Raw genomic sequence first — 19,609 nt, forward strand, 5'->3', positions numbered from 1 at the left:
CTTGGCTGTCTTTATGTGGAGAAGAAAAAATCATTGTGGGCTGAATGTTACCATGTCATTTTCTATGAAAAGATATTTTCTTCCTCTCATACCTCTAAATATTAGAGGGGAAACACCCCTCATCCTCTGCCCCCACCTTTGCAATGCCCTTCTCTCTGCTCATGACACATTATATTTTATAAATGTCAAGACTGAGTGCTCTTCAGTGGTTCCCTTAAAGCCTTTTCCTGAGTAGGAGATAGCAAAGTTGATCAGTACCATTCCTGGAGAAGAGCTCTGTGGGAGCTCAAAAGCTTCTCTCTCTCATCAGCAGAGGTTGGTCCAATAAAAGATATTACCTCACCCACCTTGTCTCTCCAGTGCTATTCCTGTCACTTCTCAAAATAATCCCTCTGTCTGTGAAGCGGGTGAGGTAAAAAACAGTGGACAATTAATTGGTTAGTCAGTTGTTCCAATAACTATAGATGGTTCTTCAGGTGATCCTGCTGAGATTGTTGATGTACTTTGACACAGGCAAGGAACCAATCCATTGGAACAACTGTCTTGGAAAGATAGCATTACAAGTAAATAGCTGCTTAGCCTGGACTGGAAAGGAATGCTGGCTTTGCGGTGAAGACTGAATTGGAGTGTCAGAGACCTAGATTTAATTCCTGTTCCTGTCACAGATTTCCTGTATGACTTTAAACAAATCACTTAGGGCCAGATTTACACTGGTATTAAGACATCTAAAGTTGCAGATGGGTGCCTAACCTGCTTTGGTGTTTTTGAAAATCTGTCAGGCCCCTAATTCCAGTTGAAAGCCACGGGGCTGTATATAGCAGGCTTTTACTCAGAGGACCTTTCTTTGAGACAGCAGCGGCTGCACTGGCAGGTCTGTGGGTCTCACTAACTTGCATATAAATATACATTTAAAACAAAAGCAAGGCTGAGATTTTCAAAACTGCCCAAGCAAGTTGGGCATCCATCTCTTCTAGGCAGCTGGGACATCTCAGTCTCAACAGGCACTTTTCCGTTTCAGTGTGAATCAGGCTAGGGACATCAGATTGCTTACAAGGTTCTGGGTTTGGCTCCTCTCTATTAAATGCCCATCAAGAGGGAATCTTGGACACCAGGTTGAAGGAGTGTTATGATATCCATATGGAGGCTGAAATAGTCAACAGCAGCCATTTCACATTAGCTCGTGGAGGAGGCTGAACTGAAGGTTTATGCTTGGTGAGCCACTTGCTCATTTACACAGAAGTAACCTTATGCTATCCATGGTCCATCGGTCGCCAGTTAGAGTACAGACCTTCTCTTGTTTAAGTTGTAGATTGTTCCTTTAGCACCACAGAGAGCACAACGGCTCCCTGTTGGGTGCTGACATTTAGCCATACTCCCATATAATCTAGGCTTGTATTTTAATCAAGCTTCGCATGTTCAACTACTGGACTGAATTGTTCTTTGTTGTCATGCTACTGCATATGGACCTAATATGTGCAATCACTAGCATGGGGGGTAGCTGTGGAAAGCCAGTGCAAGCAGGATCAGTGAGATGGCCACCAGGACCATCAAGGAAAGGGGAAGGTTGCAGCAAATGCTACTATGGTCCATGTGACTGCTTTGTGGATGGCGTCACAGCCCAGGAGGGGATGCAACTATCCCCTATCCTTATGTAACACTCCAACTGTTTACTTTGGCTTTTGTGGGTTGTGAGGATTTGAGTCTGAAGCAGGAATAAATTTGCTTCATTGTGACTGGAAAACAACACAACCAGCTGCTAACATGCATTGTGTAGATACAATAACATCCTCTGCTTGCATGACACTTAAGGTGAAGGCAATGCAGGTACATTAATATTCCTGATCCGATTATCCATTTCTCTACCATACTCTTGCCACATGATCTGGGGAACACAGCTAAACTGTTGCAGCACTGTGCTTCCTCCTCCCCCACCAAGCATAGCTACGACGAATCTGGAGGCAGCCCATCATTTGTGATAACATTAATCTCATTTCAGGTGATGAGGTATGAAAATGTGAATGTCAAGGAAAATGACAGCTTGGACCCTGCAACACTAAGCCCCTCCAATCCACGAGAGAAATGGCTACGCAAGAGGACACACGTCAAGCTCAGAGTACGTATCATGTATCATCCCAGAGCAGATACAGATACATGTCTTCCCTTGCAACAGTTACAATGGAATGCAGTTCTCTCACCTGCAGGGTGATTGTTGCATAACTGCAGATTAGTAAAGAATTGAAAAGCATTAAGTATCTCTAGGGGAAGGAGGGAGTGTGTGTGTGTGTGTGCGCGTGTATCCTACTGACAGCGAGTGTATAGAAGTGAGAACTAAAAGAACAGAATTCTGAGACTTCAACAAAAACAACCACCTTAAGTGCTATAAAACAACAAAAATGGTGTTAAAATTAAAGCAACATTATTCCAAGCACAATACGTTGATCTGTAAACTCAAAGCATCTTTAGTTGAATTGTGGATATTGGTTACATAACATTTTGCCCTTGCCTAGCTTCTTAATTCTCAGAAACACAGAGATTCACAAGTCAGAGCTCTCCAGCACAGGTGTGAGGTAGGTCATCTGCCCTGCTTTTCAGAGTGAGAGAGCCGAAAGGTAAAGTGACCAGTGCGTACTTGGCAGAGTTGAGAATAGAACCCGAATGTCCTGACTCCTTACTTATGTGGCTAAGGCACGGAACTCTCTCTCCTCAGTGCTATTAAACCAGAGAACACGGGGACTGTGATTTCTAGTCCTCAATCGTAATCTTGCTACCAGGGCAGTGGGGTCCAATAGTAAGTAAGATCTGGGAGAATTGGGAATTGTGACAGCTGGGTTTGATTCTCTGCTCCAAGGACAAAGGCCTAAGTGGTTCATGTGCTTTGTCCTAGCCTTCTGCAAGGGCCAGGGCAGAATTTCAACCCCAGAGAGTAGTGTTTATTTGTTTAAATACAAGGTTGTCTGGATCTGTGCAGCACGCAGCATGCTGAGGCCTCAGGATACTATTACAATACCAATAAATAATACTAGAACATTGGAGAGAAAGCGTGGCGATGTGATTCAGGTGCTGCACCGTATCAGAGGGGTAGCCGTGTTAGTCTGGATCTGTAAAAAGCAACAGAGTCCTGTGGCACCTTATAGACTAACAGATGTATTGGAGCATAAGCTTTCGTGGGTGAATACCCACTTCGTCAGATGCATGTAATGGAAATTTCTAGAGGCAGGTTTAAATGTGCAGGCCAGAATCAGTCTGGAGATAACGAGGTTATTTCAATCAGGGAGGATGAGGCCCTCTTCTAACAGTTGAGGTGTGAACACCAAAGGAGGAGAAACTGCTTTTGTAGTTGGTTAGCCATTCACTACACTGAGATTCAGGAGAGATGGGTTCAGTTATTGGCTCTGCCAGGCTCCTTGTGTGACCTTGAACAATTTCCTTAGGTGCTTTTGAAAATGCCATCCTAAACCACTTAAGAAGAGCACATGTCCCGCTGATTTTTTTCAGTGGGACTTGGGCTCCTCCTAAGTAATTCATGTGTTTTTGAAAAATCCCAATCTTGATCTCTCTGTGCCTCCATTCTCCATCTGTAAAATGGGGATAATATTCCCTTCTTCCCGCCCTTTGTCTGCCTCATCTATGTAAATTATAATCCGTCTCTTTGGGACAGAGACTACCTCTTAGTATGTGTGTGTATCGTCTCTGACCTTGATGGGGCGTAGGCACTAATATAATACAAACAACCTAACACAAAGCCTACCAAAGGCATAAAAACATGGAAATACTAACCTTTTCCTTTCATTTCAGAATGTAACTGCCAATCACAGAGCAAATGACGTCATTGCAGCCGAAGATGGTCCTCAGATACTGGTTGGGCGGTTTATGTATGGTCCCCTGGATATGGTCGCTTTAACAGGTGAAAAGGTAAAGCTAGAGCTTTTGTGGATCATTTCCCCCAAATTAATGTTAGTGGTGATGTGTTGAGCACACTTAACTGTCAATATTACCATAGATGACTCCACAGTGATGGAGACTATGTTTAGTATCTCCTGTCACCCTGGCAAACAAGTGCTGAAACAACCCTTCTGATAGCTGACCTTTTCTACCCATCACCTTTCTTATGCGCTCTGAGCGATCTGAATGGGTTGATGCTGAGCATCAGCTGTGAAGTGATTACTAAGCATTCCATCCTATCACACCACCTACTGGAGACAGAATTAAATTCCTGGACAAGAATTAAAAGAGAGAATTCTGTAGCAGTGGCAAATCATGGAAGAAAAATTTATATCCCCCAGATGAGACATTCAGATAAAGGAACTGGGACTCTGGGGGAGTCACATCATTGTTGTTTCTCTGAAACTAGGAAGCCTGAAGATGAATTTTAGCACCAGAGTAGTAATGTGACACAGCTGGGGCCATTGCTGTTCCAAAAGTCTCATACAGTAGAAGTATTTAAGGCTAATAAAGCCAAGCGTTAAGCTACAATATACCAGTGAGTGTGTATGGCCTGATCATACAGGAGGGGCAGAGCTTGTTGCAGGATCGGTGCTGGTAGGTTCACCCAGCTCACTTTTGAGGTATAACATCAGGCCCACTGAAACCTTGTGACTAACCTGTGTGATGCCTATTAGTGTCTGATACGCACAGAATACACTACCACCACAGCCTAATGTAGATTCTCCTTTAGCTCACGTGGCAGGGCTTTGCATTTTGGACAGAAGTTCTCAAGCTACCAGTGTATCCCCACTGTTGAACAGGAAGTGAATTTCGCAGTGAGATGTATAGCAGTGGAGTGGACAGGTCGCTTGCCTGGGTGTCAAGAGACCAGGGTTCTGTACCCAGCTGAGCCACAGACTTGCTATATGATTTCAAGTAAAGTAAAACAATTCACCTCTGTGTCTCAATTTTCTCATCTGTGACATGGAGATAGTGCTGCTTATCCTGATACCTTTGCATTGAGCTTTTGAGTTCTGCCGATGAAAAACATTATACTAGTGCTCGTTGTTACTTTATTACATAGGCACAGATTCACTGCAAACTATAATGGTGAATCTTTTTGTGCTTCAGTAGAGTCGCCCAACAGTACAGTGGCTCTGTCATATTTATATTTCACGATCAGTGCAGTTTTATTTCGTAACAAATGCCTGTACCCGAAAATAATGACAATGTCCGACATTGCTACACTTATACCACCAGCTTCTATAAACAAAAATGTGTCCCCTCTAGATGTGTGTAGTTTAATACCATGAACATAGCCTTAAAAGAATGACTTGCAGTTGTTTCCTTAAATGAGTTACCAGCCTTCATTTACAATAGGTGATGGCATAACTATCACTGTTTTGTCAGAGGAAAATGAAGGTGGTGGTGGTAGCTGAATTACTGAAAAACAACTGATAGCATCCCTAGCCCTGTCATTGCTGGCAGGGTCGTGACACAGCTGAGCTGAATGTAATCACAGGCTAGGAATGAAATAATGGGTTCCGAGCACAATCTACTGCTTGCACTCTAACCTCGGGCATCTTGCTTTTGAAACCATCTGCAGTTAAATAGTCACTCTTAATAACTGGTTTACGTAAAGGAAGCTTGCATTGTGCTCTCACTGCTATTTAACATACCTCAGCTACCAGGAAATACATGCCCCTTCTTTGTTTCATAGAATGTAGATGTGGGGCAGATTTCTTTTTTCCTTTACCTGATGCAATACAATCCCTGGCACTACACATGCTAAACTGGGGAAAGTGAGCTAAAGAAGCCAACTGTTACTAATTATCAGGCATAAGCCCTAATCAGTCTGTATTATGACTTCCTCATGGCACAGTGAGAATCTTACTACAGTGCAAAAGAAGTCTTGCTTGGAGTTCCAGTACTCTGAAACAGCCATTATTTCATGTGACCTTGGATAGAGAATTGGCCACAGCAGCAGTTTTCAACATGAGGGTCACAACCAGCTGTCATCCTGCCTTGCCTTTCTCAGAGTGCTACATGGGAAGGTGGTAGGGATCCTGGTATGGAAAAGGCTAAGAGCCTCTGTGCTTACAGGTACCTTGGTTCCCGTAGCCTGGCTGTCACACGTGCATAGAATGCTGGCAGTCACATAACTGTAGTGAGGATAGGGGGCACTCACTGCATGTACCAGGACTATTTAATTTAGTCACTGTGCCACTCCCCTTTGGCAGCGTTTCTGATGCACTTTTCACTTGTAAGTATTTGGATTCTCACCTTATAGAATTCAAAAGCACCGTTGGCCACCTTCTTGAAAACCTAGCAGACAGGCTAAGAGTTGCTTGGTGCCAGATATCCATATCTAAAGGTTATCCCCTCAAAAATTAGGACCATTGCATGGGTAGGAGGAGGAAGCTTGAATTTCTGTTGCCATTGTTGGATGGTTCCTTGGTTGCATAGTGAACTTTGGTTAATATAGTGCTCGTTAAAGGTGAAATGTCTGGAGAGTAAACTATTAAAACGTGCCATTTAATTTCAAGAGGTGGGCAGATCCTGTAGTCCAACCCCCTCAAATACAACAATCTTTATTGTCTGGGATGGTTGCAGATTGCAGGTACGTTTCCAAAAGAAAATTATGTGTGCGCACGCACCAATGGCTTTTTAATGCAGGTTTGTTCCCCATTCCACTGCATTTGGAAACGCAGCTTAGGGAACCTGGTTGCACCTCTGCCTTTAATGTAATAGCAAACTCCCCCACAACTGAATTACTGTAAAAGGCAAAAATGGTGTGGCTTTTCCTAACACAGCCATGGAGAACTCCTGGTTGAGTGACATGGTGGAAGTTGATGAAATTTATCCTGGGAGTAACTCCATTGAAATCAATTAAGCTACAGCAGGGGATGAATTTGCCTCCTTATATTGACTCCAAACCCAGTAGAGTGCATGTAACAGTATTTCTCTGTCCTAAACAGTGCTCTGCTCTACAGTTCCTAAGAATGTGCTGCTGCTATGATCTCATTGCAGAATTCAGCCTTTCCTGTGCCAATATAAATTAAATTATCAAAGTGGGGTGAGGTTACGTTTAGTTAAGATGATTGTTTCAATCTGGTGTCTTGGTTGGTAAGAACTCTAAAACAGCCCTATTACTTGAGATGGCATAGGGGATAAGATCACAGATTTGCTCAAACATTATTGCAGATTTTTATCATAGCCCTTTTATTAGATTTTCAACCACTCTTTATTCTGATCACATTTTGTGTATATATATATATAAAATACGAGAGAAGATTCTTTTGGTCCAGTGATGAATAGGAAGCTGGGAGTGGGCATCAGTACTGGCATTATGAGAAGCACATAAGTTGTATTGCTCCAGAACTTGATTACTACTTATTCATACCATTCCTCAAATGTAGAATTAATTGATATTTTGAACCTATCTGGATATGAATGAACAATGCAGTCTCACAGTATATTTGCTTTGTATTAAAAGGCTTCAGATACGCATTCAGGAAGATTAGAACTCCCGCCCGCTCATGAAGTAACCCCCCTCCACGTCATTTTTTATTTATATTACAGTAGCATCTAGAGCCCCAAGTAAGACAGGGGCCCCATTGTGCTGGGTACAATTGCACAAACAGAGAGAGAGTCCATGTCCCAAGGATCTTAAAAGAGGCAAGACGGTGACGGGTGGGAGGCAAAAGGAAGCAGAGAAGTGGAGTGACTTGCCCAGCACTACATAGCAATTCAGTTAGAGCCAGGAATGGAATGCAGGTCTCCGAGTCCCATTCAGGTGCTCCATCCATTGGACCACCCTGCCTTTCGAGCTGTTGAAGGACTAGATTGTGGCATTTGCACACTCACACACGTTTCTGGGTGGGAAATGTGTGCCGCCCAGGTGGCATTCTGTCTGCTCAGTGCTGAGGCAGGCAGGTAGCATTTTCAGGAGCAGCAAATGATCTATGCTTTAAAATGATGCATGTGTTCCCTTAGTGCCACTGGCTGTGCTGGGAGGGTGAGACGCTGGCTCTGTCCCTTTTCATGTGTGGCACGCCTGAGGTCCCCTTGCTTGTGCTCAGAGAACTGAATCACTGGCTGTCTGTGCCATCTACTCCCCCTCCCTGGTGCACTTTTGCAGCAGCGGTTAGTCTAGCCTAAGTGTTCGATCTGCCTCTACTTCCAACTCAGGAGTTGGGGTGGTTCTGCTAGCAACGCAAGAGAACAAAGCATACTGTGTCCGCAGAGGATGCAAGGAGGTCACTTGAAATCCATACTGATTTTGATTATAGAGGCATGAGGAGCCGTAGGATGGATGACAACTCTTAAATTAGCTGGATCCTGTGCTGATTTGAGCACTCCATAAGCATCACTTTATGCATGATTTGGGAGTCAGATGTAGTTAGCTTCACTTTAGGTTGCTCTCATCAGTAAGCAGAAAATTCTCTTTGAGCTATGATTGCTTTCAGCCTCTTGTGTAAAAATACAATAGAGGAGTCAGTGTTGGATGCTAGTAAGGGGAGTCCTCCCAGTTAGAGCACAGAACTGGGAGACCAAGATTCTAAACTTGGCACAGTGCCATGTCACCTTGGGGATAAGTCATGTAACTGCTCTGTGCCTCAGTTTCCCCATCAGTAAAATGGGGATGAATATTTACTGACCTCACCCTGGGGTTGAGATGCTTGAAAAGGGGAATATCTTTGTTGCTGCCAGGCACAGTGCTGCAGCTTACACATATATTCTGTTTTCCAAGGGAATTCTTCGAGTCCATTTAGGATTTCTACAGACTGCTCATTTGTATTCCCATTGACTTTCTGTCATTTCAGTAACAGTAAACACATTTGGCTTCTAACAGGTACAAGCATGAAACTAACTAGCTTAAAAACGTAGCCTTGTTTATTCCTTTCAGACTGCAGACCCACTACTGCCATTTAAATGTATGGCTCTGGTATAACTCAAAGTACAGTGGTGGGAGAAGGACATAAAAAGACTGACTTGGAGAGACATTACTTATTAAGCTATAAAGATGTGTACGGAAACAAACTCGTGCAGGGATGATGAGTGAGGGAGAAGGTAGTGCAGCTAAACCAAATGCTGTTCTGATCACAGTCAGATGCTTAATTTGGATGTTTCAAAGGCATTTTACATGCTTTATTAATATTTTATTTGTTTCCAGTGTCTTTCATTAGGCGTTTTTCTGCATGCTCGGTGTTCTATGGGGAGGTGCACTGTAACATTAATGGTTCCAGACTGGCCACACAACATATAACTCTATTTTTGGGTAATGTTGGAGTTTGTCCTTCTGTTAAATGTAACCCCAGATCCCATTTTCTCCTGCAAGGGAGACTCCAGGATTTCAGCCATGAAATGCCTTGATTGGACGTGCAATCCTCTTACGGTCAATTTAACCCCAGTTCCAAGGAAGATAAGTGGAGTTCCATGTCTGTTCTGTTGAAGCTGGGGGTTTCTAGGGTGCTCATCACCATGGTATCCAATGCTCTAATTCAGCAGAGCTCCTTTAAGCACATGTTTAAGAGCTTTGCTGAATCAGGGCCTAAGCCTTTAATTTATGCCACCATAGCATCTAAGCCCAGTGTTGCATGTTCAAATGAAAACGTTAGAAAGAGTCCCCAGCTGCTCCATGTGAAAGCTGGGCCAGATTCTCAGCCAGTGTAAATCAGCCTCTTGACTTTGGCAGAGCTATGCCGATTTACACCAGCAGAGGTTAGGCCCAGTGTTTATTATTTCATGGGTTTTTTTTTTTTCTCCTTGTAAGGGCTTTAGTGAGACTGGGGCTTTGTCCTTTGACAACACTTCCCTCCCCGACATTGTTCTGTGTGCCCGTGGGTCCGCCTTGCTGCTTGCGTTCATGCCTCAGAAAGGGCTGCATTTCAGCAATGGGGAAAGCAAAGCGTGCGTTAGGATGTAATAAAATTCTGTTGTTCGTAAAGGTCCTTAGAATCTCGTGCCTTTAATGGCGCAAAAGAAGTGTTTGTCATTGAGACTCCCTTGAATTCATCTGGGCTGTAGAATTTTCACTCTCGCAAGTGTAGTTAATGTTCTAATTTGGGGGGTGTCAAATCTCACAATGAAAAAGTACCACTCTGCACTTATACATAACACCTTTCATTTATGGATCTCAAAGCACTTTGCAAAAGAGGGAAATCATCGTTATTTCCATTGTATATGGGGAAACTGAGGCACAGGGAATAGACATAGCACTCAATGGCATTTTATGTTCCCACCATAGTCTTTGCTGTGGAATGGGTATGATAGAGACTTGTTTGAGAGTGCAAACCAAAGAGTTTGTGTGTTTGCTTTTTCTGTGAAATTGCTTTTTACTTTGACACCACAGATTTCTTCCTCATCCTTATAAAAGAAAAGGAAGAACTGAATGGTTGAATAAAATAAAGTTCAAGCTGTAATTCACTAAAGAAAATGCATCTCTTCTTTATAGATCCACTACTCCTTTGAATATTGTCTGCAGAGAAATGATTCTTCTCACTTTATTGTTTATCAAAACTTTCCCATGTTTTCCTCATTCCTTCCTTGTGCTAAGGGGGTACTTGAAAGATTCAGATACAGAATCCACTTAGGGTACAAAATGAACAGTGTGAGCAATAGAAAGTTTCAGGACTTAGAAAAACAAAATCCTCAAACATCCTGCTGTGTGTCTATATGAGAACTGTGACTTCACACTGAAGTCTAAAAGCAGCCGGAGGGTAAATGTTGGTAACACTTCTGTTGTAAGCCTTCAAAAGGGTTTTAGCATTTAATTGTATTCAAACCTCATTGCCACAAGGCATCATCCAGGCCAAGAGAACTGGACATTTATAGGAATAACAGGAATATATGAAGTTAGGGACTCGCTTCTGCAAGATGCTGAGCACGCTGGTCCCAATCCTGCACAGCACTTAAGCACACTCAGTGTAGAAGTAATCCCTGGTGGCTTGAATAGGGGCAATTGTTTGCTTAAGTGCTGTGCAAAATGGAGTCCAGAGTACTCAGTATGTTACAAGATTGAGCCCAGTAATTTAAAAAATAGACCTTCATGCTTCAGGACATAAAACACCCTCTAACTGTAGAGGGGTTGTGAGAAAACTGTCCAGTGGGCAGATTATCCCAAAACCATTTACTGTAGGGTTTCTTGCATCTTTGTCTGAGGTATGTGGTACTGGCCCTTGTCAGAGACAGGACATTAAACTACTTAGATCACTGGTCTGAGCCAGTCTGGCACGTGCTATGAGTCTGATGGGTGTTGTATTCTAACAAATTTAATATATTGTTTGTTTGTACTTTTACAGGTTGATATCCTTATTATGACTGAACCCTCTTCGGGCAGGTGGGTGTATTTCGACACAGAGATCACCAATAGCAGTGGCAGGATATCCTACAACATACCCAAACAGAAGAGGCTTAGAGTTGGCGTGTATCCGATCAAAATGGTGGTTAGGTAATATTTTCACATTTCAATGTTCGATAATTAAGGTGTGGGATTCCCTAGTACAAAGAGTTATGCCAAACAAAAAACCCAACAGAAAACTGCATTTACCATGAATGCCATTCTTCAAATGGAGCAAAAGCACTTTTTGTTTGTCCACAACGAGCAAAGTTATTGTTCTGGAGACGTTTATTCCACCATCATGGGCTTGATATGTAGACAAAGAGCTTGTGCTTTTAGACAACGCAGGCCAAATGATGACCCTTGTCTGGATGGAGAGGGCATTCAGAGCTCGGTCACGTATCTGTTCCAGCTGTGGAAATGGGTGCCGCTGTGTGGATAGACAGAGGGGATGGGGGCAAATAGCTGTTAAATGGGTTCACTGTGGGGCTATGATCAGGATATCTGCACTGGGAGGTGGGACCTCTTGGCAAACCCCTGCTAAACAGATGTGTTAATTTTTGTACTCAGAAGTGGCAGTTCTGAAGATGAGTGAGGATGGACGGACGGAAGCAGAAGGAAGGGGGTTACTTACATAGCAAGCTCCTTGGGGCAGGGATTGCTGCCTTGCTGCATTTTGTACAGCATGTAGAACAGTGGGATTCATAACTGGGGCTCCTATGTGCTACTGCAGTACAAATAATAACTGGCAACAAACTACACATGTGATCCTTAGCTGCCATCTGAAAATGTTTTTTTAATTAATGCACATAAGGGGGGGGAGAGTGATGCTTTTTTAAAGGGACAAGTCTCCTGTTAATTTTATTTTCTAGACCGAAGGCAGACTTGGTTAATTGTTAAGATTAATATACTAAGCTGTAGGAGTAAAACTAGTCAAAGTGCTTTATGACATCACAACGCCCTCACTAGCAGGAAAGCCTCCCCTGGGCTTTGTAATGGTCATTCACATCACGTGAGCCATCACTGCAGATTTGAATAAGATACTGGAGACCGGATGGTTTTGTGGCTGGGGTAGTTCTGCCACAGCCTTCCTGTGCAAACTTGGGCAAGTCAGTTCATCTCTGTGTCCATTTCCCAGTGCTTCCTTTCCCCAACCCTTTGTGTGCTTTGCCTATTTTTATCTTAAGCATTTTGGGGCAGTGAGGGTCTCTTAATATGTCTGTACAATGCCCAGGCCAATGGGGCCCTGATCTCAGCTGCAATGTGTAGACATTACAGTGATATAAATAACAGCCAGTGGGACTCCGCTAACTTGTGTTTAGTCTTGTAAATGCAGGGGATCAGGGCTGTCTAAAGGCCCTAGCAAAGGTGTAGCTTGGGTAATCCAGAGCCTGCTTGTGGGTGGGGTTGGGATAAAGGATGATCTGCATTCCTCAGGGTGGTGACCAGTTTCTCCTGTTGAAATGAATAGTGAAGGTATTGCCATGTTCCAAGTCTGCAGTTCAGTTCATCTGTTGATGTCAGGCTGACTGAAGGAATCACTTTAATTCTGTACTTAGTGCCAGGCTTATTTTAAATTGAAAAACACAGCCTTAAAGCAACAATTCAGTTAAGTGAAATCAATTGACTCTCTCCTAGCTCTCAAGAGTTTCATGAAAAGCCCTCTGCTGAGTCAAGCATAAAGAGGAAAAATGTGTGAAATAAAATTAATCTGCCTAAGTGTGTGGATGGGGGCAGCTGTGCTTCTAAAGCTTTTTATGTTTAGTAAGAAACTGCTAAATGCTTTGAGACAAAGTTTTAATTTAATACTCCACTTTAGAGTTAAACTTCAGGCCCACTTGGGAAATAACTTGCAGATTCCACTGAACGTCTCCTCTAAAAAATGGAACTAAAGGTGTCCTCACAGCTAATCAAATGGAAGATCAGCTTTCCAATTCCACATATATATTTTCTTAATTAGTAATAATTCCATTGGAGAGTAGCAGGCAATCAATTTGAGAAGATAGGGCTGCTTAAAAACAAATTAAGGTCTATTTTGAGAAGTCTGCGGTTTAAAACATGGCAACTGACTCAGGAGCCAATCTTCTGCCTCCCTGGGTCTTAGATTGCATGTTTAATATGCTTCATGCTAGAATGGAAGTAGTTCTTTCCTCCTTACCCTTAAACGATCATGCCTGGACCTGACATGTGATGCGGGCACATTTCCAAGCAGAAATCCATCCTGCAAGATGTTGCCATTAACACCAGATACAATTTCCCCCATAGCTGTAACATTCACTGTGACAAAGGGGGCAGGGCTTGGGTCAGAACTGCAGCACAACATGATTCATATGGCAGGAAAAGGTAAGAGAGTTGTGGAATTTCTGCACCTGCCTTTTGTGGGCGTCCTAAGAGCTGCACTCCAGTGAAAGAATACTCAATGAGTAGAAGCTTGCAGATGCCAGAGCTTTGGAAGTAAGCACCTAGTGTCTAACAAATTCACAAAAGGGGAGGAATTCACACTCTTCTGTGCCAGCATTTTCAGCACAATTAAACAGGGACAGAGGAATGGTCAATTCCTGTCCATTGCTGTTACATAGTAAGCTTGCCTTTTTGCAAGCATGCACATCACTTTTTTCCCATATAACTGTGGATGCCTGATTTTTTTAGGCTGCTTTAAAAAACCCAGGCTAATTTTTATTTCTCAGCTGCAAAAAAGGACAAAGCCTACAGGACACTATTGTATTGTCAGTGATTTTTTTTTTTTGTTTGGTCTTGCAATGCTTTAATTAGATTTATGCAAATCTCAATGTTTTAGCCCCGTGGACTATTAGCTTCTTAAAGGGTCCCAACATCTTTACTTTCTGGTTCAAAGTGGAAACAGGATAGTTGAGTCCCATTAGGTGTGTGGAGCCTTGAATGCCTTGTTCCAGACAGACCTCATTTCTGGGTTTGGTTGTAATTCACAGCATTTGAGTTCTGATGCTTTGCTTTGTTTTTCTTCTCCAGGGGCGACCAGAGCAATGCACTCTGCTACCTGACTGTGCTTCCCCCGGGAATGGAGTGTGTGGTGTTTAGCATTGATGGCTCCTTTGCAGCGAGTGTCTCAATCATGGGTAGTGACCCCAAAGTCCGAGCTGGGGCAGTCGACGTTGTCCGGTAAGGGACATGTACACAGTGGTGTTTTTTGAGTCCCTGCCTCATCCCTTTTTAACAAAGGGGATCAAACTGGATGCAAGAATTAATAGATTGTTCACAAATTTTATGCATTTTTTAAGGCCCGTAATTCTTTAGATAAATTTTTGTATCATTTGGACATCCAGCTATGCCTGATTTGCACGGATATTTACACATTTTATAGATGCTTAACTTCATGATTTGCACAGTAAATTATACCAAAGTTAAAAGGCTGCCTCTGGGAAACATGGCCCAAAAGTGTATGGAGTCAATGGATAATTTTTCCATTTATTACTCTGATTATCAAAAAGGCTGGTGAGATAGCTTTTACGCTATAATGAATTTTAATCCTGAGGCATGCTGTATCTTCCATATTTAAAGCACTGTGAGATTCAGTTTTAAGAACCACCTAATTCCTTCACTTAAGAAGTCAGTTAATGCTGCACTGGTCGAAGAATTGGGGTCTATCATTTTAAACTCAGTGCCCCTTGAACCCTCCTGAAAATGGAGTGATGAGCATCTCAGTTTCCTAGGCTGTGATTCTGCTCTTGTTGAAATTAAAGGCAAAATTTCCATCCGTTTCAAGGACAGCAGGACTGAATCCACAGGGTGCAGAATATTTAAGATAAAATACATTTGGAAATATCCCCGGTGTTTTATACAACGGTATTTGCACAAGGCTGCCTATTGCTCTTCCCCATTTCTCTTGAGGCATACAAATTATTACATGAACACACTAGGATGTTAGCTATTAAAATCCGAAACGTGATCCTATCCAGCTAGCCTCTAACCTATTGAGAGATTATGCCTGGCTTTTCTTAAATTGTCTCAACGTTCAGCAAAGATGTTCATTAAGATTAAAGTGAATCGTGACTTCTCCCCCGCTTTCCACTCTCCCATGCTGCTTTTGCTTCTAACAGCCACTGGCAGGATCTGGGATATCTGATCATCTATATCACTGGCCGTCCTGATATGCAAAAGCAGAGAGTGGTCTCATGGTTATCTCAGCACAACTTTCCTCAAGGGATGATTTTCTTCTCGGATGGGCTTGTTCATGACCCACTACGACAAAAGACTATTTTCCTCCGGAATCTAATGCAAGAGGTAATAGAGGCTCTTGTGTAGGTATTGAAATCAAATGATCAGTTGATGGAAAGTCAGATCGCTATTGTCAGTGCCAAAGGGGAGGGTCTCTTTCCCTTGGAAGGAAAAGACCATTGTCCATTACAAGGTATTTTGCTGTATCTTGGTTTCCTTCCTAGCATGCAGGTGCAAAGAAGGTTGCGCTGCCTTCTGAGGGTCTTGGATCAAGGCTATTTATTTTGCTGATGCATATAAATAAATCCAGTAGCTATGAACAGTACAAGGTCAAATGTGTGTAGCCAAGCTATTGTCCTGGTTTAAGAGAATCCAGTCAACATGATGTCTGATAATGGCTGCACTCTTCCATTTGCTAACAGTATTAATTATGAATAGTCAGGAGAAATCCAGGCTGAGTTTGATAAGCTTCTGCATGGATTCTGGTCCCTCAAAGTCATGGTTGAAGCACCTTGGAGGGGGTGACAGAAGAGTTAATTTTCAGTGACCTGAACCTGGCAACAAAACCTTCACTTTTATAAGACAAATATGGAGGTCTTTTGAGTCTCACTAAATTCCATTCCTTGTGCTGTGATCACATAAAATCCCCCAAACCAGGTTGGAGATCTTTAAGGCTCTTAGTTGCTACAGGAAATGATGCTGGTTTCTCAGTGGGGTACAGACTAGGGTTATGTTGCTTTTGAGAACCTGGTCAGTCATGTTTATGGTTTGGATTCATATCCAATGGGAAAATGTGGCTCATTTTCACTCCTATAAATTGTGGATGTTTAGCACCTCTGAAGATCAAACTTCCCAAGTATCCCCTGTTCATATGGACCTTGCAAATAGAAACATTTTTTTTGCAATTTTGGTTCAGTTTCTAGAAATAAAGAGAGAAATATTCTAAAAGGTCTGTGGGAATTAAGCACCCAACTCCTATTGGCTTTCACACTAATCCCAGCAATTACTTAACAATGCATTCAGTCATCTTGCCACTTTTACTGGCAAGACGTCTGATTTTTTTTTTTTTTTTTTTTTTTAAACAATGGCAAGTTTATAAATTTGGGTCAGTAACATCAGTTTATCTGGAGCTTCATCACAAAGAAAATGCCTGCTGTAAGATTTGTGAGTCAGCCATTCAGAGCATGTGCAATTAAAAGAATATTTGCCTTGGTTCTTTCAGTGCTACATCAAAATTTGTGCTGCGTATGGCTCAATGAAGGATATTTCCGTGTACAATGTTTTGGGTCTGTCGCCTTCCCAGATCTACATAGTTGGACGTCCAACAAAGAAATACCAGACTCAATGTCAGGTATGTAACTCTTGCTAAAAAGTCAGTGTCTTTTGGGACATGCACAGGAGATGAAGAGTGAAGATAAATCTTGAGTGTGGCCAGCGCAGCATAGGTCTTAGAGAGGGCATTTTCATGCAGGAATGAACAGCAAAGAAGAATGGGGCAAAAGGTTTTTAGCATCTAAGGAGTGCAGGTTGCTTGACAGCTGCACGTACAATGTATGGCTGAATGGAAGGAGCATGTTAAGATGCACTGCTATAATGTCTTAAATATTAGCATTTTCTAGCCAGAATGGTCCAGAATTAGTCATCCATGTGTTTTGATCAGGAGTATAGTCACTCTGAAGGAGGAGAGGGGGTCTTAGCTCTAATTTTCCACCCCTCTAGAGCTTTCTTTTTATCCTTACTCTGATTCTCATGCAACTCTGCTGCTGAACTCATGGGGAAAGACTGTTACCCATTTGGGCTCTTCTGCGTTAATATGAAAGGACAGATCCCAGAGAGGCGCAGGATCCCGCCCTCATCACAGTAGAGTTCTACAACCTAAGTATGAGAAGATAAGTTCAAGTGGTAGAAAAGCCATTTTGTCCCCTCCATCTCAGAGAGTCTGGCCTCTCATGCCCTTGACTTAACTAGTCACCTGGAAGTTGGAAACTCCAGAAAGAAGGAACCATGCAGCTGTGCCTACTCAATATGCAACGCCTGTGCATTAGCTGGCATGAGAGCAGCGCATGCTGAATGCTTCACCACCACCCAAGAGCGGTGTTGGCTGGGGGTCTGTCAGATTGCTCATTGATATGATGTCTGCTCAGGTAGATCATTGATGCAGTGTTTTTCCTCTTTCCTTCCTCCACTCCAGTTCCTCAGTGAAGGTTATGCGGCACACTTAGCCTTGCTGGAATTCAGTCTCCATTCACGGCCCAAGAAGAACAACTCCCGGATGATCTTGAGGAAAGGAAGCTTTGGCCTGCACTCCCAGCCCGAGTTTCTGCGGAAACGGACTCACCTTCGCAGAACTATGTCTGTGCAGCAGCCTGACCCACCTTCGTCAAACCCCAAACCAGAGCGTGCCCAGAGCCAGCCTGAATCAGACAAAGATCATGACAGGCACCTGCCCCCTATAGCCTGGGTTCGAGGTGGGGTCCATAAATTTGAGTCTGCGCCTTAGGAAGCATTGAGGTGTAAGTCTTGGGTGCCGGCCAATCAAGCTGTAGGCATGAGGTAGGACACATAACCAGAGCCTTCCTTGCTCTGGAATCTGCCTTCTCAAACCAAGTAGGGAACTTTGTTTGTTCCTCTTAACATACCTATTATAAAACTTTAAATCCAGATCTAAAACTATCGCAAGTGCTTAACATCAAAACTGCAAAATAGGTCTTAGAATTTTTTTTTACAAGACACATTATAAAATGTACAATAAGAGAAAAGCTTTAACAGATTGATTTTACTCAAGGGAAGATGCTTAAAGGAGTGACATCAGCTAATTAGTAGCACCTTAAAAAAAAAGCATAAGCAGGTAAAATGAGTGAAAGAGAAGGGTTACATTTTAAAACCCTAATGGCTGTATCAGTTGCTGCTATACTCCTGAGAAAGTGTTTACACAGAAGGGAAGTGCAGGTGGAGTGGAAGGCAAACTCTTTGGGTACCTTAAACCCAAGAAAATTTCCTTTGGCTTGCGGTGTTGATGAATATGCATCAGCTCAAGTTCTGATCCATACATCTTATAAGTGAGGTAGCTAGACTTAAAATATACACTAGAGAAATCTACTTATGAACCAAATCAAACACCTGATGTTTAAAAAAATAAAATGTCTCTGCAGTCTGAAGCACTGATAGTGTTGCTATATACAAAAATCACTTTTTTTGGAGCTTGTTGACTGTACAAATGTTTGAATTCCTTCAAGCAACAAGATGGGTTTGACCCTTTAGATATAAGACATGGATCCTACATAGGTCAGCTAGAGGAATCCCTCTTCTGTAGCGTCTCCAGAATTTTACAATGGATGAAAATGAGTGATAAAATCATAACCGGTTTTATATTGGTAATTTTTCTCTTAGCATATTGTTTTTCAAACAGCAGTGACATGAAAGTGTAGTGCAGTTTCTGTTAAAACAATCTTACTGTATTTAAAATACTCACATTTAAGCTTCATAGAAACTAGATGCTATGAAATTGCAGCTGCTAGTTAAAAGTACTCATTTTCTAATTATCGAAAAATTCCATTTAGATGTTCTCAGCTCAGTTAGAAGGATCTACTGGAGGCAACTGTGTGGGAATCTCCCTAAATGTTCACATTTCAGAGGTAAATTTTGTAGTCGTTTTAGGATAGAAGCAAAGAGCCAGATCCTGCAAATTCTTACTCAGTGATAACTCCTACTGAGCTGAATTCAGTGGAAAAACTAAAACTTGGTTGTAAGTGCTCAGGAACACCACCTCTTACAGGATTAAACACTGGTTTATGAGCCTGGGAGAGTTCAACTAAAGCTACCCATTTTTCAATCTTCCCCATCTTGAATGCAGGCTCAAATGAGCCTATTGGTTATTGAGATTAGTATGTACAAGGAATGCTATGGGGAAATTACAATGAGGCAGTAGAGGGAAAACATAAACCTGCATTATTTGAAGACCCCAGAGAGCGATGAGAGGTTCCAAGGGGTGATTCCTACCCAAGAAAGTAGTAAATTAGCTCTACCTGTGCAGCACCTTAGGTCCAGTTCTGTATTTTATTCTGTGGGAGGAACGCCAAAGTTACCTGCTGTTTTGTATTACACTTCTAATCAGTCCACATGCAAAAATTTAGCTTCACATTTCCTGAA

General features: G+C 42.4%; 1 protein-coding gene across 3 annotated transcripts in view; it reads left to right on the forward strand.

The window, feature by feature from the left end:
* PITPNM3 (PITPNM family member 3) overlaps positions 1-19,248 on the forward strand; it is a 344,508-nt gene extending 325,260 nt beyond the window's left edge. For all 3 annotated transcript variants that reach the window (XM_050929606.1, XM_050929607.1, XM_050929608.1), the window contains 7 exons: positions 1,997-2,113; positions 3,796-3,912; positions 11,229-11,377; positions 14,255-14,404; positions 15,343-15,526; positions 16,683-16,811; positions 17,652-19,248. In XM_050929606.1, coding sequence (XP_050785563.1) covers positions 1,997-2,113; positions 3,796-3,912; positions 11,229-11,377; positions 14,255-14,404; positions 15,343-15,526; positions 16,683-16,811; positions 17,652-17,960 — 1,155 coding nt within the window. In that variant the 3' untranslated portion in view covers positions 17,961-19,248. The remainder of the gene's footprint in view (positions 1-1,996; positions 2,114-3,795; positions 3,913-11,228; positions 11,378-14,254; positions 14,405-15,342; positions 15,527-16,682; positions 16,812-17,651) is intronic.
* Positions 19,249-19,609: the final 361 nt, after the last annotated feature.

Source organism: Gopherus flavomarginatus, chromosome 19 (assembly GCF_025201925.1).
Source record: "Gopherus flavomarginatus isolate rGopFla2 chromosome 19, rGopFla2.mat.asm, whole genome shotgun sequence".
Classification (NCBI taxonomy): domain Eukaryota; kingdom Metazoa; phylum Chordata; order Testudines; family Testudinidae; genus Gopherus; species Gopherus flavomarginatus.